This window comes from Mastigoproctus giganteus, chromosome 12, assembly GCF_048544385.1.
Source record: "Mastigoproctus giganteus isolate SK-2022 chromosome 12, ASM4854438v1, whole genome shotgun sequence".
Lineage (NCBI taxonomy): Eukaryota > Metazoa > Arthropoda > Arachnida > Uropygi > Thelyphonidae > Mastigoproctus > Mastigoproctus giganteus.
Window position 1 is genome coordinate 98,319,272 of NC_143586.1, and position 25,643 is coordinate 98,344,914.

A 25,643-nucleotide genomic window follows, 5' to 3' on the forward strand; every position below is an offset into this window, starting at 1 on the left:
AAGCGTGAAATTTAGAAAATTTAATGACTTGGAATCTGTATCCTCCCTTTCCAATGTAAATTTGAGTCTAGAATGAATATTATTAAATAAATGTAAAATGCCTTGGATAGTACTACTATCAGTAATAACTAGAACATCGTCTAAATACCTCCAATAGTATGTGATACGGGGTGGAAAATGCATCATATGTATATGCTCCATCGATGAGAGATAGATCTCCTATGTTAAGCCCCTCAGACCCAATCCCATTGGCAAACCAAAAATTTGTTAGTACTCTTTGTCTCGAAAGGTGCTATAGTTGGCCTCAACAAACAGTTTAATTAAGTGAAAAATTTCCTTAATAAGAAGTTTCGTATAATTAATCAGTATCGAGTTATTATTTAACATATCCCAAATAATATCTAACGTGTATTGAATGTTTACATTTGTATATAACGAGGTAACATCTAGTGAGAATAAACTGCCATTGTCACCAAGTATACATAATAATGTACCAAATAATGTATTGCAGTTTAGACTAAAGCATTTAGGGCATAAGCCTCAAGCTATGGGAGAGTCTAGACTATGTATAAATATAGTGCAAGCGCATCAGAAATACATAGCTATTTCGTAATGTAACCTCGTTTTGTAACCTGAATAAATCAGAATATTAGTAAAACGGCATCATTTTAAGTTATATCTCATATTGTGAATACCTTCACAACGAGTTGCCATGATATTGCATTACTTCGAATAAGTAACGCTTCACCTAAGGAGAAGACTAATGTTACTTATTCTCAGATGGATACCACCACCACCCAGACGGCACTGTTTCAGGGCTGTTTGGCCCTTCTTCGGTGGGTGGGTAGGTACCTGAGTGATGCAATGATGGCAAAACAGTTATGAAGTATAACTCCACAATATGAGAATTGCCTGATGGTGTATCATGTATTTCAGGCATCCCTGAAATACTATTTTATTTACACCATCAGGCATCTCTCATATTGTGGAGTTAGACTTCATAACTGTTTTGCCATCATTGCATCACTTGGGTACCTACCCACCCACCCAGCAAAATTTTTAAGGAATTAGCGCGTTTTCATGGACAGTACGGCGGGTTTTTCCTTCCGATTTTTTGATTGATCGTACCGTTGACTCATTGATTTTATAATGTTTTGCCAGTGAGGAGACATTTTCACCATTAGAAATTTTATCTAATAACTCAATTTTATTCACTAATGTCATCACCTTCTTTGATCTTTTCACATTTCCCTTGTTATTCGTAGCCATATTTTTTGTACGGGTTAGAAAGAACTTGTCCACAATAAAGTCACTTTCTTCCGTTAACACTCGAAAAAGTCTGTTTTACACTGCAAAACGGCAGATTTATCACTTTTGTACGCATATCAATTTATAAATTTATTCAATTTATAAGCATATAAATTAAAAGCAAACGAGGAGACCTTCCATGACAAGCGCATAACACATACTGAACAAGGATTAGCGAGAAACATCCACGCTCGCGATTTTGTCACCCCTCTCCCCCCACCCACTGAGCTCTGTTTTGACAGGGAAAGATAATTTTAGCCACGCCCATGTTTTTTTATGGGGAAAAATATTCACGGCGCTTTAAAATTCACATTTTTTTAGGTTTCATTTTATATTAAATCAGCAATCGCGAATACGCGAAACCGCGAATACAGATACCGTGAATAGCGGGGGTTTACTGTACATGTAAGGCCAAGAATGAAAATGCCAAGTTTCTGTAGAAAACAATACGCCGAATAGGAAATCCAGTCTTGTATAATTTTACCTGACCGAAAAGTGCAGGAATATTGTATGTTCTGGCCTTTAATTTCTTTAACTGAGCCATAGTAATGTAGTCGTTTTTTCGATATGGTTAACATTTTATTGTAGTGATTGACTAAATTGGTAAACAGTGCCGGGTCTACTTCAAGATAAGTGGAGGTATCTGAAAAAACTGATTCTAACTTATTAATATAATCAGGTTTATCAAGTATTGCCACTGTATCTCCTTTATCTGCCCTCTGTATAATAATGTATTTATTTTCCTGAAGTTCATGTAAAGCTGAACTGTCATGTGTATTCAATTTAGGAAGTCTTGTTTCTTTTATGTTATTCACCACTTGGTTAACTTGTTGAATAAATAAATTTGTAGAACACTACGAACACCAAATTCAATATCAATTACACACTGTTTTTTTAGGTAGTTTGAAGTGGTAAATTATAATTTAATCCTTTGGGCAAAAGTGAAATCTGGTCCTGCAATAGCATATACAAGGAAAGATTTGTAATTTGTTGATGTGTCGATTCGTTGAATGCTGGTTGGGGGAAGGGGGTTTGCAAACTAGCTGATGTATTCTGTGGTAGCACGTTGTGTGTATGGGGGGGGAGGTGTCAGCCAACTTGTATGCACTTGGTCGCAAGCTTACGACAATGTGATAGAATTAGTATGAATGTGACTTGACCCTCCCGATAATGTTTGTAATTTGTTAATGTGTCTGTTTTTTTATATCTGAGGCCTGTGCTTCCCATCGCAAATCTATGGAGGTCTTCAATACAGACCAATCATTAGGATGTAGATAGTTTAATTTATTGCAAATCTTCCTAACCTGGGAAAGGTATCTTTGTTTATTTCAATATCGAGATTTTAAGGCAAGTTTAACGATATGAGATGTGGCAAATGCCAGTTGTTTTACGTCCGAAATTTTTTGATTTAAATTGATCCCAGCAAACTTCGGAATGATGCTGTTTTGAAGGAAATATTTTAGAAAAGAAATATTGTAACTTTGGGCCGAGTATCTTAATGTTAATTTAACATAATTTTGCACCAAGCTGTTCAAAAATTCCCCCATAATTATGTGTCGATATTGATAGTTTATACCTGGAGAGAAAGGAAGTGAATGAAATAGTCAATAAGATTTTAAAAAATGAATTAGATAACTCTAAAAGGAAGGGGATGAATCAGATTGGTCCACTTGATATTGATGATCCTGCTCAGACAGCAAACAAACTGAATGAGTATTTTGCATCTGCATTCACACATGAGAAGTTATTAAGGAAGGAAAATGCCAGAAGATTATCAAATTGTAGCAGGGTGCTTAATGATTTTGTAATAACTGAGAGCAAAGTGGGGAGATTTTGTTGAATTTAAACATAAGAAAGGCATTGATGGGATCTATCCAGTTATATTAAAGGAGGTGACAAAGGAACTAAGCAAACCCTTAGCCATAATTATGGGAGCATCCTTGTATTCGGGGGAAGTCCTCACGGACTGGAGATGCAAATATATCCCCAATTAACAATGGAGGATCGAAGGGTGACAAGTAATTACAGACCAGTTAGTTTAACTTCTGTTCCAGGTAAAATAATGGAGTCACTGGTTAAAGATGCATTGCAGGATCATCTAGACAAGACTGCAGCAATAATTCAGACACAGCATGGGTTTGTTAAGGGAAAGTCTTGTCTGACAAATTTGATTGGATGTATGATGTGGTTACAAAGGAACTGGATGCAAAAAATAATTTTGATATCATATACAGTGGTACCTTGGATTACGAGTAACTTGGTATGCGAGTGTTTTGCAAGACGAGCAAAAATTTTTAATAAATTTTAACTTGATAAACGAGCGAGGTCTTGCAATACGAGTACAGTCAGGCCTCGTATAACACGTGTTTACACTACACGAATTCGATCATACACGATTTATAAATAGGGGAACGATATCTTATATAACACGAACCGAATTCGCTTATGCACGATGCGCCTTTGTGTTTACAAGAAATGGCAGTCGAACGCAGAATCACCCCAACCGAACGCAACCCGATAGGAATGAAGAGAAGATTTTGAAAATGTATTTATGGTTTTTTATATCAGTGAAGGGGAAACACATTTCACCATAATAACGTAAAAACCAACACAATTCCAGCTATCGGTATAATCGCAAATGCAATTAGATCGAGTTTACTACCAGTTTATAACAGATTCCACTCGCAAGAAACTAGAAATTGTTTTTATTGTTTTATGGTAGTAACCCCTAGAAATGTGCTTTAGTAAAATGTGAGGTGTTAATAGAGTTGTCTCTGCCTTTACGGTGTTGTTTATTCAGTTGCTACACGCGCAGCTTTGTTTATGTGTATCAAGCGTGCCTCCTCGTTTTGTAATTGTGCTTTATTCCCTAAAAATGAGTAAAATAATTAAAAGGTGTGAAAAGGAAGCATCCTGGCGAAGACACTGCAGATTCAGAGAGAAAAAAAAAAAGCAATATCGATAAACAGAGGCGGACTGGGTCAAAAATTCTTACCCGGGAAAATTTATAGTGGCCTCATACTACGGTTTATGGTCAAAATCACACCGGCCTCCGGCCCACCGGGCTACACGCGTGCATCTTTGTTTATGTGTATCAAGCGTGCCTCGTCGTTTTGTAATAGTGCGAGCGATGAATCTGATTTCCGTGAAATCCTGAAAAGGAGGCAAAAGCAAGTGTCATTGGAAAGATTCCTTGTTAAAGTCGCACAAAAAGAAAAAATCAACAGATAGCAGTGATTCCGTTAGAGACAGTGAAAGTCGTCCTACCCAATAATTAATAAATTCGATTGCTTTATGTATATTAAATTTAAATATTAAAAATATAAAAAGGTATGTATTTTGTATTAATCATTTTTACAGTATATGAATATTTTTGAGTTTTGGAACAAATCATCTGGGTTTCCATTATTTCTTATGGGGAAATTCGCTTTGATATACGAGTGCTTTGGATTACGAGCACGTTTCCGGAACGAATTATGCTCGCAAACCAAGGTACCACTGTACTTGGGTTTCAGGAAAGCTTTTGACACTGTTGCACATGGAAGACTACTGTACAAATTGGAGCAGAATGGTGTTAAGGGTAAGTTGCTAAAATGGATAAAAGGGTGGTTGCGTGGGACAAGATAGAGGGTGGTAATCAATGGATGCTGCTCTTCGTGGACTAATGTTATTATAGCCCCACAGAGTTCAGTGTTGGGCCCACTGTTGCTTTGTATATTTATCAATGATATTGATGAAGATGTCAGGCCTAGCATCGAAGTTTGCAGATGATACAAAGGTTGGCAGGGTTGTTAATGCAAAAAATTAATGGCAGTGTGCTACTGCAACAGGATCTAGAAAATTTGGGCAGATGGCTGAGAAGTGGCAACTGAAGTTTAACATTGACAAATACAAAGCACTGCATATGGGTAGAAGTATGCCTTCAGAGGAACTTACCAACTCTGCTAATACACTTAGGGTGGTAGAAAATGAAAGACCTGGGAGTAATTGTGCAGTCAGATATGAAGTTTTCTGAGCAATGCAGACAGGCTGCAAGAGCAGGCCATTGGGTTTTGTCAATGATATACAGGAATTTTGCTAGCAGGGAAAATGAGGTGATTATTCCTTTGTATAAGGCAATGATCAGGCCACGCCTTGAGTACTGCAAACAGGTCTGGAAGCCTCATTTTAGGAAGGATGCAGGTTTGCTTGAGTGTGTACAGGGAAGGGCAACAAGATTGGTGAGGGGAATGAAGGGATCCTTTTACCAAGAGAGTATTAAGTTCTGCAAATTGCAGTGGCTGGAGACTAGGTACCTGCGAGACGATCTGATTGAGGATCTTACACTTAATGTCATTAGTGCCGATGTGTACAACAATATTGCCTTTATGCCCTTAAAAGATGGTATATGCTCTACAAAGTTATCAACTTTTTCCCCTGGCAGACATACTGTGGTCCTGTTCCACCTATCCTTTTTGCACAATATATTTCCTGTATCCCTGACAAGAGTCACCAACAATAACTAGCTTCTGTGGGACCAGTACCTGCTGTTCTGAAAATTGCCACTGTTGCTTGATGCTCTGGCATTGAGCAGCTGAACACTTGAATGGTTCCCCATTTTAATTTCTTTGAGGGCATCTACCCTATAACTCAAACTCTCATCAGAATGCTGAGTTTGTGACTAATTTCTTGAAAACTCTTTGCACCTAGCACAAACAAAGACATCCTCTAGGACTAGATAATGGTATATGCTCGACAAAAATGTTCTGTTCCAGAAAGGTAAAAAAAAAACATTTGACAATCTGCACAATTTCTCAGACTGATGCATTGGAGGATTGCCCCCATTTGGTTCTCTCCCAAGCCACAGCACTCCCTCTACCTTGTGCACGTTGCTTTTCTACTCTAGTTTGGCGCATGATTTCCATTTAAATTTAATTAATAATGAAGATTTCTAAATTTAATTGATTAATTGAGAATACTATACTAAGCTAATAGATTCCTAATACAGCTACATATTACACTAACTAGTTTTATGTTGTACCTTATGCTCCAAGTTCCAGATATATGTTACCCTATACTGTATTGACTAATATACTAAAATGGCAGCAAGTTTCGAATGGGGCTCTTCCGATACTATCTAAGTTCAAAACTAAGTAGCGTGACTAGGACTATAAAGCTACTTCTAGAAAATAAATTAACATGCCAATTAAATCAATAAAACAGCAAAAATTTAACTAAAATTTATTAGTTTGCTGAAGCCGTAAAAAATCCTTCCACACATGGATATTCTCATTCCCAAATTAACAAACAACTGCTGAGTTAGGAAACTAATAATGCTTAATGATATTTCTAAGACTCATTAAGGAGTGAGAACTTAAATGAGAACTAAATTTTTCCAATAAAAAAGATAATTCCTAATTCATCATAAGTTGAGAATCTTCAAATTAGTGAAATGTATTAGCACTTGATTTTATTGGGATGCTTTTTTCCCCTCCATTCATTGAAAACTAATCGTAAGGATATAAAAGTACGTGTATTCAACCAACAGCTAACTCTTTCACAAGGAGCGGTCCACAGTCAGAGGGATGTCCGTATTTTTAGCCTAGTTAGTTTGTGTATGATATCAATCGAAATATCACATGCCTACAAATAATTTAAAAAAGCTTTAACAATTATTTCATTAACAATTTAAACAGAAGATGTGGAGCTACTGTAGGACAATACAATCCAGTTATTTCTGTGAAGATGTGAAGTCTACATTACCTTGACTGGATATAAACTTTCATATCTTAATAATAAATTAAGATCTCAGTAATATATAATGTAATATAAAAAGCATAGAAGAAAAATCAAAGATGGCAACGCAAAAACTAGAAATAATTCAGTAAAAAGCTCCAGCTGCATCATTCACTAAGAGAAACTGGGTGTGTCAATCACTGAAGACAAACTGTCATGACTCTGGTGATTGAAATCAATTTTATCTGATCTAAAGGACTCAACCACAGACAGTTTCAAGAAATGTTGAATTATACGGTCACAGAATTTGGATATACTGTACATTTTAAAATTAAATGGCCAAGTTTTGTTGAAACATTATCTGGTAACCAACATTTCCCTTTCATGAAAGTCTGAATTTTGGCAATTAGATGAAACACAAATTTGAATTTGAAAAGAAACTTCAATTTGTTTTCAAAAGTAGCAAATGATTACAATCACCATTTGTCCACACCATGTAAGAAAGGCCTATGTGCACTTTTTTAGTTTTACCTGGAAAGCAACCAACCAACCGAAGAATACATGCAATTACAGACAGAGTATACTGAGGTTGCACAACTTTAGCTGATTTTGTGCTTAATACACACTTGGCATTCTTCAGAATGTATGTATCTTGAAAGCATTTTCCAGGAAGGAAAATTTCAAGTGATGTATGAGATTCCATATCAATGAGAGATCTTGAGCATAAATTCTGAGTTACTACAGATTATTATCCCTGACACAGTGTATCTTCTTTACAAAAATCAGTTAAGTTTCAAACTGACTTTTGAAATTATACATTTTTAGAAATATTCCATTTTTCTGTTATTTTATGTCTTCCTTAATATTTAGAAATATTATTATAACCACAGATTTAAGAATTTATCAGAGTTGCTAAACTTGTGCCGGGTGTAAGGCAATTTTCTGGGCTAAACCCTGGATGTTTATTTAATATTAAATGCAAAAAAAAAGTTAAAAATAAAATTTATTTTTAAAAACAATTTCTGGCCACCTATATGTCCTGCAGTATTCAGAATTTTGTATGTTTTGATTCCTAGCAAAAAAAAAAAAAAAAAAGTTGCACACTCAGCATAGAAAGTATTCTGAAATACCCAACATTAAAAATATTTAGCTATAATAAAACAAAATAATGACTAAGACCTACCGGTAGCATGCTAGAAGAAAGTTACCAGCCAATGATAACAAGCCTATTACTATAGTAATTGGCATAATCTTGGTTAGTGCCATACTGAACTCTTGTTGAGTGAAAGCTGAAAGGAAAACAAAAAAAAATAATAATTTATTACCTTTGAAATATCATGACCTTTGTTTCTTTTTACTAAGATACTCTGTAATAAATAAGCTGCTTAATTTCAAGAATTTAGATACCAATATTAAAAATTTTACTTGACATATTTGTATAACTACCTCTTGCAGACAATTTGGAGCTTGTGGGAATGAATAAGTTTTATTGGAAATTTTTACCATCTTTTTGATTAATTAACTTATTAAATTGTCTTACAAACAGTTTAATAGTCTTAGTCACATTTGTTAGCTTTTTGAAATTTAGCTAGTGATTTTCTAAGTTCCAACTAATTATCTGTACTGCTATGGTATCAGTGTTTTGGCACAAATATTGTAGGACATTAACTGGTAGTGCAATGAAATAGTAGAGTTTTAAATGTGATAAGTAAGTAGCTCAAAGGTTTTAATCACTTCTTAGGCATTTCTTTTTGTTTTGTTTTTAGCTAACAAATTTTACTTTTTAGTAAGGATATATAACTTAGTATAATTTAGTAAGAATAACTTAAAACTGCGATTGTAATAGCATAGAGTAATTTATATCTTCAACTTGATAGCATAAGGTATAACGTAAAACTTGATACCTTATAAGTGGCACTGCATTTAGTGAATCTATTAGCTTAGTGTAGCATCGTTGATTAATCAATTAAATTGTATTTAAACAGTAAAATCATGCATCACACTATAGCAGCAAAGCAACAGCACAAAGTAGCAGTAGTGCTGTGGCTTAGGGAAGAACTGAAGGGGTAGTTCTCCTATGAATCTTAGCCTAACAATAAGTGCAACTTGTATAATGTTTGTGGAGCTTCTGGAACAGCAAAAGAGATATATTCATGTATGTTCAATGCAGATAGCACAAAGAAATTAGGCACAAACTCAGCATTCATGTGAGTTTGAAGAGTAGGGTAGATGCCCTTCAAGGAATTAGAATGAAGGGGGCCCAACTCACTGAGCTCTGAGCTGCCCAGCCCAACTCCACAGCTCACTCTTGAGCATTAGGCAACAATCTCTACTGCAGAATGCACTGGTCCAAAAGGTGGTAGTTATCGTTTGGTGATTATGGTCAGGAAAATAGGAAATACATTGTGCAAGAAGAATTGGTGGAATAGGACTAGGGTATCTATTTGCTGTACAATGCCATCTATTTTTGTCCCTCTACCAGGACAAAAATAGATGGCATTGTACAGCAGATAGGTTTTAGGGGCACAATAGGTGATATTTGTATACATTGGCACTAATGATAGAGTAGGAGATCTGAGTACTTCCTTAAAAAGGACAGGGAAAAAGTCTTAAGTTAGCATTCAATTTGAAGCAGTCTGCAATTATGCACAGATACAACAGAAGGGAGTATATGTTGAGAGCTTTGGCAATCAGTTTGACCCTGAAGAGGCTGTGCAAGGATCACAGGATAGAATTTTTCTCAATATGATCTGTGCTTGTTACCAGAGGATTTTACAGGGACAGGATACATTTAAATAGAAGGGGCAGAAAAATATTTGCTGCTACTATTCTCGAGGCAGCGATAGGTGGATCGGAAAACTGCTAGATTTTGGGGGGGGGGGTTACACACGCACACCAACAGATTAACTAGAGAAGGAAGAGGTGAAAGGAAATTCTTGCATTGTTCTACAGGAACATGCAGTAGCCCAGAAAGCAAGAATCCTTGCTAGGGATCATCATGGAACATGTATATACATGGGCTGTGTTAGGCTAATAAGAACATGTGCATGTATACTTGCATGTATATTGAAAGGACAGAATTCATGGGATACCTGGTTCCTGGGCAATGTGACGCTGTCACTCCTCTCGCTAGCAAAAAAACCCACCGCTTGGCAGGTATATAGGTACACTGCATTCGCATAGACGGTAATCCTATAATTCCATTGCATTCCAGGTGGAGGATCCAAAGCTCGAACGGAACTATCTATAACATACCAAAGATGCTACACAGATTTCATATGCAGTGAATGGAAAGTCCATTCCATGGTGTTTACCCATATCATGCTGTTTATCCGTACTGATAATGTCAGTATGGATAAACATCGTGGGTTAACTGACTTTGAAAGAGGGATGATAATGGGTGCCTGATGCATGGGTCACTATCACAGAGGTGGCCCAGAAATTGCACTATTCCCGTTTGACAGTCTCAAGAGTATCTGGAACATGCAATTTCTGGAATAACATCTCATCGTGGACAGCACTGTGGGCAGAGAAAGGTAGTGGATGAATGTGGTCGTCGATGAGTCTCGTATTGTTTCAGCCAACCGGAGAGCAGCAGTGGTACAAATCGCTGCCGACTTCAACGAGGGAGGTGCCAGAAATGTCTTCACCAAGGCCATCATTAACTGCAATAGGTTAAGGGGGTGGCTGACCTACCAGAGTCCCATTGCTAACACCACAACACAGGACACCACCTCAACTACGCCTCAAATGGACAAAAGAATCGGCACTGAACCTTGGATGTTTGGAGACTGATCTCCTGGTCTGATGAGTCCAGTTTCCAGTTATTTCGAGCGGATGGGAAGGTGCACATCTGGCAGAAACTGCACTAAGCTATGCACCAGTTGTGTCAACAAGGAACTGTTCAGGCAGGTGGACAATCTGTGATGGTCTGGGGCATGTTCAACTGGTGCACACTGGGACCTCTGGTATGTCTAGACATCTGTGAATGTGTCCAGATTACATGTCCATCCTTGCAGACCATAATTATTTTTTCATGGTCATCATGCCCCCACAGGGCAATAGACTCTTCCAACAGGACAATGCACCACCCCACAGAGCCGTGGTGACTAGAACATGGTTCGAAGAGCATTCCGCAGATTTTGCCACCATGGAATGGTCTCCCCGTTTACTGGACATGAACCCTGTGGACTATCTTTGGGATTCTGTGGAAAGATCCATTTCAGCTTTGGATCCTCCACCCAGGAATGCAATGGAATTATAGACAGCGGTGCAGCAAGCATGGATGGAAATACCTATGAAACACTTTCATGAACTAGTGGACTCAGTGCCTCGCCATGTGACTGCCCTTATCTGGGCAAAAGTGGGTCTACCCATTACTAGGTAGGTATCCCATGATTTCTGTACACTAATGCTAAGAGAATTCTAAATAAATTTGATGAATTTACAGCAGTGCATCGGGAACTATGGCTATATTGCACAATACATATGGTAAGTATGTATGCTATTTCTTCTCAGATAGAGAAAATTGCAAAAAACAGTACCAGAAATCTGGTGATATACTTTATTCATTTTGAGAAAGATAAAAATACTTGAAACATTTGTTTTATTATTCAAAAGTGAAGTGTAAGAGGATCTTCTGTTGTGGCTGTAGTGCAAAGATTCTGGTGTTCTCTTATATATTTTGCACATTCAACAAGAATGTGTTTCACTGAAAGCGTTGTGTTACAGTGATGATATTGAGGAAGTATCTCTAGTCTCAAAAGATTACCATGAGTGACATTTGTGTGACCTATTCGCAGATGAGCCAATATTAACTCCTGTTGTTGGATTGAACTGAAGCTAGAGGGCCATCGCTTAAGGTCTGGTTTGATACTTAAAAGCTTATTGTTAGGTTGATTTTCCCATGATAACTGCCATTGGCACATGCATTTTTCCTGGATTGATCTATAGTTTTGATGAAGTACTTTCCACTTGTTGTCGTGTGGTAGGTGAACTGATTCGGCAGCATTGTCTGCTAGTTCATTTCCAGGAATTGCCATATGTTCTGGGACCCAGCAGAAGTATATGTTTTTCCCAAGTTCTGATAAGGTAAGTAAAGAAGTGAATATTCCTTTCATGACTGGGTGGGCGATGTTCATGGTGTTTTTTATTGCTTGAAGTGCACTTAATTCAACAGAAAATATACTGAATTCACATGACAACTACAGGCTAATGTGATGTTTGGAAAAACTGCGGCAATTCCAAAGCAGGCATCATCCTTTGATCCATCAGTATGTACTAGGACAAAGTTGGGAAACTGGTCCACTACTGCATGGTATAGTTGCAAGAAGTTTTCTCTATGCAATGTAGATTTATTTCATTCTTGTAGATGCAAGTCAACATGAAGGTGGAGTGATGTTCTAAGGAGCAAGAGAGAATGGGAAGGTATGCGCCACATTGTCTAAGGTTAAATTTAGTTCTTCTAACAGGTGTTTTTTTCTCACATGCAAAGGACGGTTAGCATTTGGGCTGTTTTGGTATAATCTGCTGTGCTGTGATGTGAAAAGTATCTGCCAGTTTGGATGTTTTGGCATAGATCTAATTTTATATGCATAGCATAGTATCAGTTGTCGTCTGATAGAGAGAGGGGGGTTCATGTGCTTCAGCATATAAACTATGTATTGGAGACGTCTGATATGCTCCTAAAGCAATGCATATTCCACTAGGTCTTGCTGAACTATACACTGGTGCTCTATAGTCAAGTTTCGATTTTATTAAGGCTCTATATAACCGTAATAAAGTAAGGTGATCAGCTCCCCACTTAGTTCTAGAGAGAACCCGGATGATGTTTAGTTTTTGTTCGCATGTTCTTAGTCTTTTGATATGCTCTAGGAAGATGAGTTTATGGTCTAAAGTGATTCCTAAGAACCGTATGCTGGGATGAATTGCTATTGGTTGGCAATTCAGTTGTAGTTTCAGATTGGGGTGGACCTTGCATTGGCGGCAAAAATGGATGCAAAATGTTTTTTTGCTGACAAAGTTGAAATCCATTAGTCTGTACTCATGAACAGACCTTAGTTATTGCCCCTTGCAAATGTCTCTCAACAGTATTCATGTTTTTTGCATGACACCAAATACTAAGGTAGTCTACAAACAGTGTTTTATCAAAAGTGTTTGGAAGTTATTCAGCAATGGTGTTTATTGCAATTATAAAAAGTGAAGCACAGAGTATAGAACCTTAAGGAACTCCTTGTGAAAATACTTGGGACAGTGAGGTTTTAAATCGAACATAGAATGTACCCTTGTAAAGGAAGTTCTGTATGAAAATCAAGAGGTGACCCCGAAGTTTATGGTGATGTAATTCACGGAGCATTCCATACTGCCATGTGGAATCATAGGCCTTACTGATATCAAAGCAGACCAATACATGGTGTTCCGATCTGAGGAATGCATTCCGAAAGGTATTCTCTAGTCTAATTAGTATATCTGTTTCGTCGAACACCGAATTGTGCAGAATGTAGCAGATTGAAATTTAAGTTACCAGATCAGCCAACGGTTCACTATCTTTTCAAGAATTTCGCAAATGCAATTGGTCAAGACGACAGGTCTACAATAAGTGAGATTTGCTGAGTCTTGACCTGGTTTGAGAAAAGCAAGGACCATAGCATGATGCCATTTTTTAGGGAATTTATATTCCAGGTAGAGTCTATTGAATAGATGAAGTGACTATAATGATTCAGTACTTAGTATCTGTACCATCAAATAATGAATATTATCTGGACCTACAGCACTGCATCTAGATGTTGACAAGGCTCTATGCAGTTTGTGGATGGTAAAAGGTAAGTTGCATTGTTCATCTCCTTTTAAAGAAAAGTAACTTTTGTTTTTCTGAACTTGTTTTGAATCTTATGAAGGACAGTGTATAACTTTCTGTTGCTGATGTCTGGGCAAAGGTTTTTCCTAGTATATTGATAAAATTCCAGCAGGATCATTCACACTCTGCCCTCTCCATTTCATGATAGGCAGAGGTGTTGTTTGATATTTGCCACTGATTTTTCTGGTTTCTTTCTAAATTTTGTGTGTAGGAATTGCTTAATTGATAGTTGAAGTGAAGTGAATCCAAGCAGCCTTTTTATTGCAGCGTCTAACATATCTCACTGTTGTTCTAGTATGCTTATATTGAATGACATTTGGACTCCGGCAAAAAATATTCCAAGCTTTGCTTTTAATTTTTTTAGCCACAAGGCATTCATCGCTCCATCAAATTTTTGGGTGTATCGGTAATTTTAAAGAGGATTTCAGTATGGTTTTTTCTGCTGTATGTAATATTGTTTTTGTGACATAGTCAAATGCTTCATCAGTTGTGGATTTATGGATTATTTCAGGGTCTAGATTAGTTATTTTTTATAGGTCTGCCAATCTACTTTATCAGTGAGCCACTGTGGATGATGAGAGGGCTTAATTAGTAATTAAATTGTTATGGGGAAATGATCACTATGTAGCGGATCATTGTTTATTATCCACTTAAAAGTAGGACACAAGGTTGCTGAACAGATGGACAAGTCTATTGCAGTGCTTGTTCCCGAAGGAAGGTGAATGTGTGTAGGTGAACCATCATTTAGGAGGCTATTGTCTAGACCAGTGGTTTGACCTTTCTTTTTAATATAATGGCACCCCTAAGTAATTTATTTTATTTTGTGGCACCCCTACTCAATTTTCTGCCTGTTAGATCTGATTCTGTGTTTTATATATATATATATATATATATATATATATATATATATATATATATATATTAGATATTCTAATATATATTAGCATTAGTAGAGGCATTTGATGCAAGAAAGCAAGCTTATGCAGCATCAGCCAAAAAAAAAAAAAAAACCCACTTCACCCCTCTGTTCGTTCAAAATAACTGTCCAGCTGAGCCTTAAACTTATTTAGGCTATCAACCTCCAACACAAGGGATGGAAGTCTGTTCCACCAACCAACCACCCGCTGGCTAAAGGCAAATTTCCGCACGTCTATCCTACATCTGTCTTTCCTCAATTTGAATTTATGCCCTCTCAGGTGATTTTTCTGAGCTAGAGGAAGAATCCCATCAGCATTGAGCATGCTTAAACCATTCACGGCTTTATACACCTCTATCAGATCGCCTCGCTGGTGCCTAGTCTCCAGACACTGTAATTTGCAAAACTTAAGCCTTTCTTCGTAAGAGCACCACTTTGTTCCATTCACTAATCTTGTTGCCCTTCTCTGTACTCGTTCCAGCAGCTCTACATCCTTCTTCAAATGAGGCCTCCAGGCCCTTATACAGTACTCTAGGCGTGGCCTGACAAATTGCCTTATACAATGGAATAATCACCTCCTTATCCCTGATGGAAAAATTCCTGTATATCATTGACAATACTCCATGAACTACTCTTTCAGCCCGTCTGCACTGCTCAGAGAACTTCATATCTGCCTGCACAACCACCCCCAAGTCCCTTTCATTCTCTACCACTGTCAGTGTAGTACCAGAGTTGATACGTTGCTCTGGGGTTGCTGTTTCCCATGTGTAATACTTTACATTTGTCAATGTTAAACTTCATTTGCCACCTCTCAGCCCATCTGCTCAACCTTTCCAGATCCTGTTGCAGCAGCATAGTATCAGTAGTGTCCTTGACAACCCTGCCAACCTTTGTATCGTCTGCAAACTTGGACATTAAGCTTGATATACCATCATCAATATCATTTATAAATACAAAAAACAATAATGGACCCAACACTGAGCCCTGAGGGACTCCACTAACATTAGTCCACGATGAGCAGTGTCCATTGATTAGCACTCTGTCTTCTGCCCCTTAACCACCCCTTTATCCATAGCAGCAATTTGCCTCCAATGTCACACTGCTCCAATTTGTGTAGCAGTCTTCCATGTGCAACAGTATCAAAAGCCTTTCTAAGATCCAAGTATATAATATCAAAGTTATTCCCTGCATCCAGTTCTTTTGTGACTGCATCATAGTATCCAATCAAGTTGGTCAGGCAAGACTTCCCCTTAACAAAACCATGCTGTGTCTGAGCTATAACTGAAGTCTTGTCTAAATGATCCTGCAGTGCTTCTTTAACCAGTGCCTCCATTAATTTTTCTGGAACAGAAGTTAAGCTCACAGGTCTATAATTACTTGTGTCAGCCTTTGATCCTCCTTTGTGAATTGGGGTCACATTTGCACATTTCCAGTCTATGGGTACCTCCCCTGAGTCCAAGGAAGCTCTCATAATTATGGCTAAGGATTTGCTTACTTCCTTTGCTGCCTCCTTTAATATAACTGGATAGATCCATCCACCCCGGGTGCCTTTCTTGTGTTTATCTTCAACAGTTTCTCCTCCACTTTACTCCCAGTTATTTCAAGATTCTGTAGCTTACTGCTAGAGGTGAATACACCTCTGGCATTCCCCTTGCTGAATAACTTCTCATGTGAGAATGTTGATGCAAAATATTCATTTAGTTTGTTAGCTACCTGAGCAGGATCATCAACAGTTGACCCATCAATATCAAGTGGACCAATCTGATTCATCCCCTTCCTTCTAGAGTTTACCTAAGTAAAGAACTCTTTGCTGTTTTTCTTTGCATCCCTTGCCAAGCATTTCTCGTAATCTGCCTTCGCCTGCCTAACCTCCTTTGTAACTTGGTTGCATATCAACTTGTATCTATCATAGGCTTCTGGAACAGGGTCTGGAGGCCAGTGTCATGTGTTAATTTGTAAGTACCCCATGCATTTTTCTTCTCTGCCATATGCCTCATTAGTTCATCTGACATCCATTTAGGCCTAAACCTTGAACAATATTTCTTAGTTGGTATGCAAAGCCTAGTAGCTTCGAAGATAAGTTCTTTGAATGCTTCCCATTTTGAATTTGCTGTTGGAAACATCATCAGTTGGTCCCACTGTATAGAATTTAAATACTCTGTCTCAGTCCACCGTAGTCGCCTTTACGGAAGCAATAACGCTTCCCTTTACCCCTAATGGTAGTTACCTCTTTGAGTAAATCCCACCTCAGCACACTGTGATCACTGCCACCTAGTGGTTCATTTATCTGCAGATTCTTAATGCATGAAGAATCACTGCTGATAATCAAATCAAGAGTATTACTCCCTCTAGTTGCCTCCCGAACATGCTGATGTAGAAAACAATCATCCAATAAATCCACAAAAGCCCTGCTAGTGTGTGAGTAACCAGCCCCCAAATTCCAGTCAATATCTGGGAAATTAAAATCTCCCATTATAAGACTCTCTGATTTACTGGCCCACTCTATTTCCCTGTAGAGTTCCTTATTATACTCATCAGAGCCATTAGGCACACTCCTACTCTCAATTTTGATCTCCCAATGCTTATGTCACACCAAACTGACTCAACACTGCACTGTCCAGCGATGTCGACTGGCTTCACTTCCTTGGTTTTTATGTGTTTCTTAACTAATAGCATAACCCCTCCCCCCTTCCTATCCTGTCTATCCTTTCTGTAAACGTTGTACTCCCCAAATTGCAGTTCTGCATCCCTTATATCTGTGTGACCACGTCTCTGATATCCCAATAATATCTGCCTTCGATGTTTTGAGCAATACCTCAAATTCATCAAATTTATTTACTAAACTCCTAGCATTGGTGTACACGCAAGTATACCTGCACCTGTTTCTATTCTTAGCTACCCTAACACAACCCATGTGTTTACTTGTACCGCAATGGCTCCCAGCAGTCTCTGAAATACCATGCATCTTGTTTTTCAGGCTTCTGCTCACTCAAAAAGAAGCAGTGCAAGAATCTCACCTCTGCCAGTGGCTACTGTCAATCTATTGGTCTTTGTCTCCCCTCAAGCTAGCAGTTTTCCGACCCACCTAACACTGCCTCGATAGCATCAGCAAATATTCTTGCACCCTTTCTATTTAAGTGTATCCCATCCCTGTAGAAGCAATCTCTCCTGTTAACAAGTACAGTCCAGGCTGAAAAAATTCTACCCCTTGAGCCTTGCACAATCTTTCCAGGGCCGAATTGATCAACAAGGCTCTCATCATATACTCCCTCCTATCGTGTATGGGCAGGATTGCAGACACTTTCAAATTCAACCCTAATTCTCGGCTTTTGTTCAACAGTGACCTGTACTTGTTAAGTAATTCTGCCGGTCTCCTACTCTTAATATTATTAGTGCCAACGTGTACAACTATATCACCTTTTGTGCCCTTAAAAGATGATATTCGCTCTACAACGTCATCAACCTTTGCCCCTGGCAGACATACCCTGGTCCTGTTCCACCTATCTTTTTTTACAAAGCATGTTCCCCGTTTCCCTGACAATAGAGTCACCAACAACTACTAGTTCCTTCGGGACCAGCGCATTCTGCCTTGGGGGTTGTCTCTGTGTCACGCGATGCCCATGTGCAAGCTCTGGTGCTGATGTGGGCAGCTGAGAGCTTGATGGGCCCCTCAATTTAGTTTCTTCGAGGGCATCCACCCTGTCCTTCAAGCTCTCATATAGGCCCACAAGAACGCCGAGTTGTTGCCTGATATCGATACACTCCTTGCATCGCGCACACACAAAGACATCCCCCTTGGCAGTATCATGTCCTGTACCCGATTGCTCTGCAAACATCAAGCAAACAGTGCATTTTATAAGGCTGTGAGTCAGAGGACAACTGCCCCCCCTCAGTTCTGCTCTGAGCCACAGCACTTCCATTAGCTTGAGCCTTTTGCTTTGCTGCTGTGGTCTGAGTCATGATTCTATTAATTTATTAATTAATTATGTTATGTTATTAATGTTAAATATAATTATATTACATTTGTAATCTAAGTCGTTATATGTATTTATTTAAACGTACAATTTAACTGCTAACGAAGTTCAACTAATGCTATCTAGTACGGTATATAACTATCGTATCACAAAGGCGGGAAAGTTACGAACGGTAGCGGAGTTGAAACACGTGGAAACCCTTACCGATACTTTTATGCAATTACAAGGCCGAGTAAAGAAGAAATACACCAAATTAATCAGAAAATCACAAAATAATGTTATACTACTAAATTTAAATCAAAGGTATTAGAAAAACAATAATTTCAAATCAATAAATAAGAAAAATCCACTTAGCAGCTTTGAACACGACCGTCTCCTAGTAGCCTCGTCCAAAACAATATATATCTAATATATATATATATATATATATATATACACCTAATTCTGTTTTTGCACGAACTTTTTTTACACGAATTTGGTTTAACACGAATTCAAAATAAATATTTCATTCTCTTTTTACGCGAGTCATTTTGATTTAACACGATTTCTATGAATTTTTTTTTGCCTAAATTCTAAGAAATTTTATTTTTATTTGTGGCATATTAGTATCATTTCTATATTACACGCATCAAATAATTGGATAACAGCTAGTGTTTTGCGTTTTGAAACGCGTGCTTTTGCTTACCAATGTTTACGTCTAGGTATCTATGAATCATCAACGTTTTTATTAATTTTGTGCACATCTACGGTATTCGTGCATTGTATCTTCAGCAGACATGTAGTAGTAAGCTCTATTTCAAAGTGAAAGAATCTTTAGTGAAATTTGTGCACATATAAATTTATTAATTTTGCCGATAGTCAATAAATTGTAAGTTTACAAAATTTTCATACCTTTTTTTATTAATTATAACTGAGATATTTTTCGGTAGCCCTTATATAATGTCGAATAATTCGCCTATTACCAAAATGAAAAGGAAAGCGATTTCTTTGGAACTTAAAATTCAAATTTTGGATCGTCTTGCAACTGGACAAGGGGCTACGTCTGTAGGAAGGCATTTTGGTGTACATGAAGCTACCGTAAGAACTATTAAGAAAAATGAAGCTGCAATTAGGAAGTCGGTATGTTCTGGAACAAAAGTAAGTGTTAATTCATCATCATATACAAGATGATATTGTCAAGGAAAAAATGGAAAAGGCCCTGGTAATGTGGATAGAAGATCAGTCACAAAAAAGAGTACCAGTAGATGGAAATGCCATCAAGCAAACAGCACTAAGAATTTACAGACAGATTAAAGAAAAGGAGCCAAGCACTTCATCTCAGTTAAACAGAAAGTATGAATTTTCTGCGAGTACAGGTTGGATGACAGGGTTTCTTAAAAGGAATGCTCTTCATAATATAAAAATTAAAGGTGAAACTGCATCTGCAGATGAATCGGCTGCTAAAGTATTCCCGCAGGAACTTGCAAAAATTATTGAAGATGGAGGATACACTCCTGATCAAGTGTGGAATGCAGATGAAACTGGTTTCTTCTGGAAACGAATGCCGAACAGAACGTATGTAGCCAAATCGCAGAAAACTGCTGGTGGTTTTAAGGTAGCTAAGGATCATGTGACCTTATTATTTTCCTCCAACGCTTCAGGAGATCGTATGTTGAAACCACTGCTGGTAAATCGAGCCCTAAACCCACGTTCAATGAAAGGTGTAGATATCAATAAATTGCCTGTTCACTGGATGGCAAACAAGAAGGCCTGGGTGACCACTACTATTTTTACAGAATGGTTCAACAAATGTTTCGTCCCAGAAGTCAGACGTTATTTGAATTTGAAAGGTCTCGAATTTAAAGTTCTTCTGATTCTTGACAATGCACCCGGCCATCCTGTCTTGGAACACCCAAATGTACAAATTTTATTTCTGCCACCTAATACTACATCTTTGATACAACCGCTAGACCAAGGTATAATTGCGACAATTAAAACATACTACGTAAAACGAACATTCCAACACGTTTTGGACAAACTGAATGATGAAACACTAACAGTCATTGATGTATGGAAGAAATTCTCAATTATGGATTGTATCAATCAAGTTGGATTAGCGTTAACTGAATTAAAACCAGCAACTTTAAATGCGTGTTGGAAAGCGGTTTGGCCACAATGTGTAAAAAGCAAAGATCCCGTCATCCCTAATACGACCGAATTTCCCAACATCATTACAATGGCACACAAAATTGGTGGAGAAGGATTCGATGATCTATCGTTTGAAGATATTGATGAATTGTTAACCGACAAAGCCCTAAGCGAAGATGAAATATTAGAGGTTGTCCTTGGGACTCCTTATCCCACAGAACGTAGTGATAATGAAGAAAATGATCCTGTTCTAAATGCAGATTTAATAAAAGAAGGTCTGGAACTGGCTAGAAAATTAGGTAATCATTTTGTCAAACATGACCCTAATGAGGAACGCGCTGGGAAGTTTCAACGCGAACTGAAGTTGTTGACAGCCTCTTACAGAGAATTATATAACGGACTAACCAAAACACGAACACGATTAATAACTGAATTCGTTCGTAAAACCGGTGAAACATCAGCACCAGAGGAGATTCGTGCTGATTTTGCTGAAGAGATCACAGAAAGAATTTCATTAATAGAGGAAGAAGACGATGTCCACAACATTTCTAGTGATGGCAGTGATATTCCAGTCGTACGCAAACGTATGCGCCGTTTATTATCAGAAAGTGGAAAATGAATAAAATCTTGTTATATGTAAAACAGATTTTTTTTGTTCATGAAGAATTTTTTTTCATTTCATATGCATAAAAATTTATTTTCGTACATTTTAATTACATATTATTACATGTGTATTTTGTTGAAATAAAATAATAAGCTTAAAACGAATATTTTATGTGTTTTTTTTTTAATTATTTTTACTGATTTTTTTAGATCCGGAACCAATCTTCTTTTCTTCCATAAATACAATGTCTTTTTTTACACGAATTTTTTTTACACGTATTTTTCAGGAACGTATCTATCGTGTAAAAACAGAATTAGGTGTATATATTAGAATATCTAATATATATATATATATATATATATATATATAAAATATTAAAAAAAAATGTTATATGATAGTTATTACAATAATATAACTGTAAACAAAATTATAATTCATAATAAAAATAATAATGGTTTATGGGCCTGGGACACTGCTATACGCAGAAAGTACCCAACAACTATAATTAACACATTGCCTTTCGTGACTACTAACTTTACACACACAGTTGATTCTGGTTATTTGGGACACGTTGGGACTAGTCCATTTTGGCCAGATTAAGCAGCTGCCCCAATTATCCGAAGTTTCACGTAAATAGTTAAAAATACAATGGACGCCCACTTTACAATTGGTTCACTGTACAATCAAATCATGTTACGATGGATTCACCATAGTAAAGTACCATTCACTAAAAGATGTGTAGTAAGCGCCAGTCATTGTGATCATCTTTGTGAATTTTAATTATATTAAACAGTGATTCTAATTAGCGAAAATAGAAGGAATATTATCCATCCATAGGCCATAAAAGTAAATACATATAAAGCACAAATTTACCCTTTATTACCTTACCAAATAAAAAATGAAATGATCGTGAAAATCAGAAGAATATAAGTGATAATTGGAATAATTAATACGTATTGTAATATTTACATATTAACTAGTTGACATTTCTGTTCACTGACATTTGTGGGTGGGGGGATTAAAATTTAAAACAGTAAAAAGATAAGCAATCAATAACAAAGAACACGGCCCACACAAATTGCAAAAGTAACCAGATACGCGCAAGTGATAACGGAGTAACAAATTACGAAGCTTTAAAAATAGGAATTGAAGAGAAGATTCTGAAAATAAATTTTTTTATGACTGAAGATTCCATGGAAGCGTAAACACATTTCACCTTAATAACCCACGGAATTCCAGCTGTTAGTATTATCACAAATTCAATAAGATAGAGTTTATTATCCATTTATGATATATTGCACTACCATAAAAGCCCAATAAACAGGTGACTGCTAATTGTTTTTGTTTTATGATTGTGACCTCCAGAAATCTGACCGAACCACGTGGTACGGTCGGGGACAATCTTAGGGTAATCTCCAGTGCTGCGATCTCCTACCCTGATCAAACGGCATGTTGTCCCAATTAAGTGAAGTAAATGCTGGCTATTTTCTGGATTGGGTTCTGTTTTTTAAAATTTGTTTCAAATAAACGGCTGCCCCGATTAACTGGTGCCCCAAATAACCTTTTTATAATGAAATAAAAATTTTAAAAAAAAAGTTTAAGTAACAAACCCGAATTACGTGGCTCCACTGGAATGTTCTTCCACCACACCCTGGTTGAAAACCACTGGTCTAGATTGTTCAATTAGTTTTCCTCTTTGATAAATGTTGTTGTTACCCCATAGTGTGATGACTGTTTAAGTCTCCCAGAATGAGGAAAGGTGTGGGGAGTTAAGCTATAAGATTGTTTAGATCATTTTGTTGTAAAGTATAAGGAGCAGATTGTGATATGGAAGTCAGCAGCTACATGGACTGCTATTGCATCAAGGGGAGAGTTCAGTAAGACCTGTTTGGTAGGAATATGTGGGTTTGTTAAAACAGCTACACGACCATGTGCAATATTCTGATTGCTTCTGTCTTTTCTAAAAATATTATACTGAGAGTTTTGGTGTATCTTGGGGTTTAAATATGTCTCTTGAAGGCAGAGACATATTGGTGAGTATTTAGAGTTAAAGTTGTACAGGTCATTGATATTGGGACAGAATCCACAACAATTCCACTATATTATTCTTTTTGTTATTTATCTCTCGTTAGACTTTCTGTGTGTTTGTGTTCCCGAGGTTTTCTGTTTTTCACTCTTGTTTTCATCTTTTTTTGGGAAGGGAGGCCTTTCTATGTCATTGTTTTCTTCTACAAAAATTTGCAGGACAGGCTCATCTGCTGTTTTTTCTTTAGTGTCTCTTTCTTGTTGGTGACTAGAAGTTAGGATATGTTTTTTTTTGCGTCCTTGATCCAGGGTGTGGAGGTTTTCAAGTGGTATGGGAAACTGGCATATTGACTGCTTGGGTTTGAGTTGCACTGTACAGCGCTTTTATGTAGTTCGAGAAAGACTCCTTTCGGGGTACTGTTAGTTCAGTCTGCAATGCGGTTGATTGGAATTTTTTGGTGGCTTGGGCATATGTGGGTCTGTTTGCATGAGTTGGTGGTGAGATGATTATCTTTGCTTCTTGATAAGAAACATTATGGTTGATTTTATATTTCTGGATAAGTTTCTCACTTTTCCAGCACCCATGTTCTAGTATAAGCGGGATGATCTTTTTTGCAGCGTGGACATACTGGTTGAGAAGCAATACAGTTTTCGCAATTTTGTTCTACTGCACCACATTTTGCACAAGTAGGAGTTCCCCAGCAAGCTGTCTGGGAATGTCCGTACTTCTGACATCAGAAACACCATATAGCAGGTTTGGGATATAAGATCTGACATTGCACACTAGATATCTGGCCTTAATGGGTGATTCGGTGTATTAAAGGTCAAGGTTAGATTGCCATCTTTTCTGGTGGAGATTCTCTTGACACAAATAACTCTTTCTTTGAGTTCTTCTAGTATCTCCTCTTCAGATACATCCAGTAAATCCCAGTCTGAGATCACTCCTTTAGAGAGGCATTCAGTGTTCTGGGGGGGGGGGGGTAACTGTACCCCTATTATATTAATCCTGGTAATCCTGCACAGAAATTAATTCTAAATGGTGAAAGTATGCCAACTGCATTCTTAGCAGTCGAGTGGATGATCAAGAAAGTTGGAATTGGGTAGGTCTCTGGCTCAGTTTTTTGGCATTTTGCAGTTCCTGCTGTGGAACTATCTTTCTTTTTAGATATCTGGGATGGTGCAACTAGCAGTCCAGATAAGCCTGAGTTTCTTATTCATGATATGTTATTTTTGGCCTTGGGAGATTGTCTTTTTCTCCGAGGTTACCAGCCCTGCCACATGGAAGCAAGAGTGGTGCCACCTAGTGACCCAAGAGAAGAATAGGGTTTAGTCTTAACTAAAAATAAAAGATGGGTTAAAGAAATGCGACTTTCCTATCTAGGTTATAGTATTTGAATATATCTATTTAATTATAATACCCAAGAGTTTTTGGACTTGCGAAACTCAGGAAAAATATATTTAGTTAAGGGTAGTAGTAGCAGCAGCATGTGATGCAAGAAAGTAAGTGTATTAGGATTAGACTGGGGTTCGAGCCCTTCATCACCAAATGCGGAGGATGCGGAAAGGTCAAGAGAATGACCACCGCATATTCCCGGAGCAATATGGCCTTAGTTGCTAATGCTCCTAAAAACCAAATAACAAACAAGTGTATTAGCTTATGCAGGATCAGCCAAAAAAAAAAAAAAAAAAAAAAATTACAAAACAATCCCCTCTAAATGTTTTGTCCAGTTCTTCCTTAAATTTATTTAACCTATCAACTTCCACACCAACAGATGGAAGTTTGTTCCAGCAATTAACCACCTGCTGGCTAAAGGCAAATTTCCGCACATCTGTCCTTACTCAATTTCAATTTATGCCCCCTTAGGTTCTGAACAAGTGGAAGAATCCCATAAGAATTCAGCGTGCTCAACCCATTCAAGACCTTATGCACCTCAATCAGATCACCTCACAGGTGCCTAGTCACCAGCTGCAGCTATTTGCAGATCTTAAGCATCTCCTGGTAAGAGGATCCCTTCATTCCTCTCACCAATCTTGTTGCCCTTCTCTGTACATGCTCAATCAAATCTACATCTTTCCTAAAATGAGGCCTCCAGACCTGCACGCAGTACTCAAGGTGTG

General features: G+C 37.6%; 1 protein-coding gene across 1 annotated transcript in view; it reads right to left on the reverse strand.

Annotated features, from left to right (window-relative positions):
- The window catches only part of LOC150077293 (lipase maturation factor 2-like), a 378,351-nt gene that overhangs the window by 137,953 nt on the left and 214,755 nt on the right, over nt 1–25,643 (reverse strand). The window contains exon 9 of the mRNA XM_090386704.1: nt 8,207–8,312. Coding sequence (XP_090242830.1) covers nt 8,207–8,312 — 106 coding nt within the window. The remainder of the gene's footprint in view (nt 1–8,206; nt 8,313–25,643) is intronic.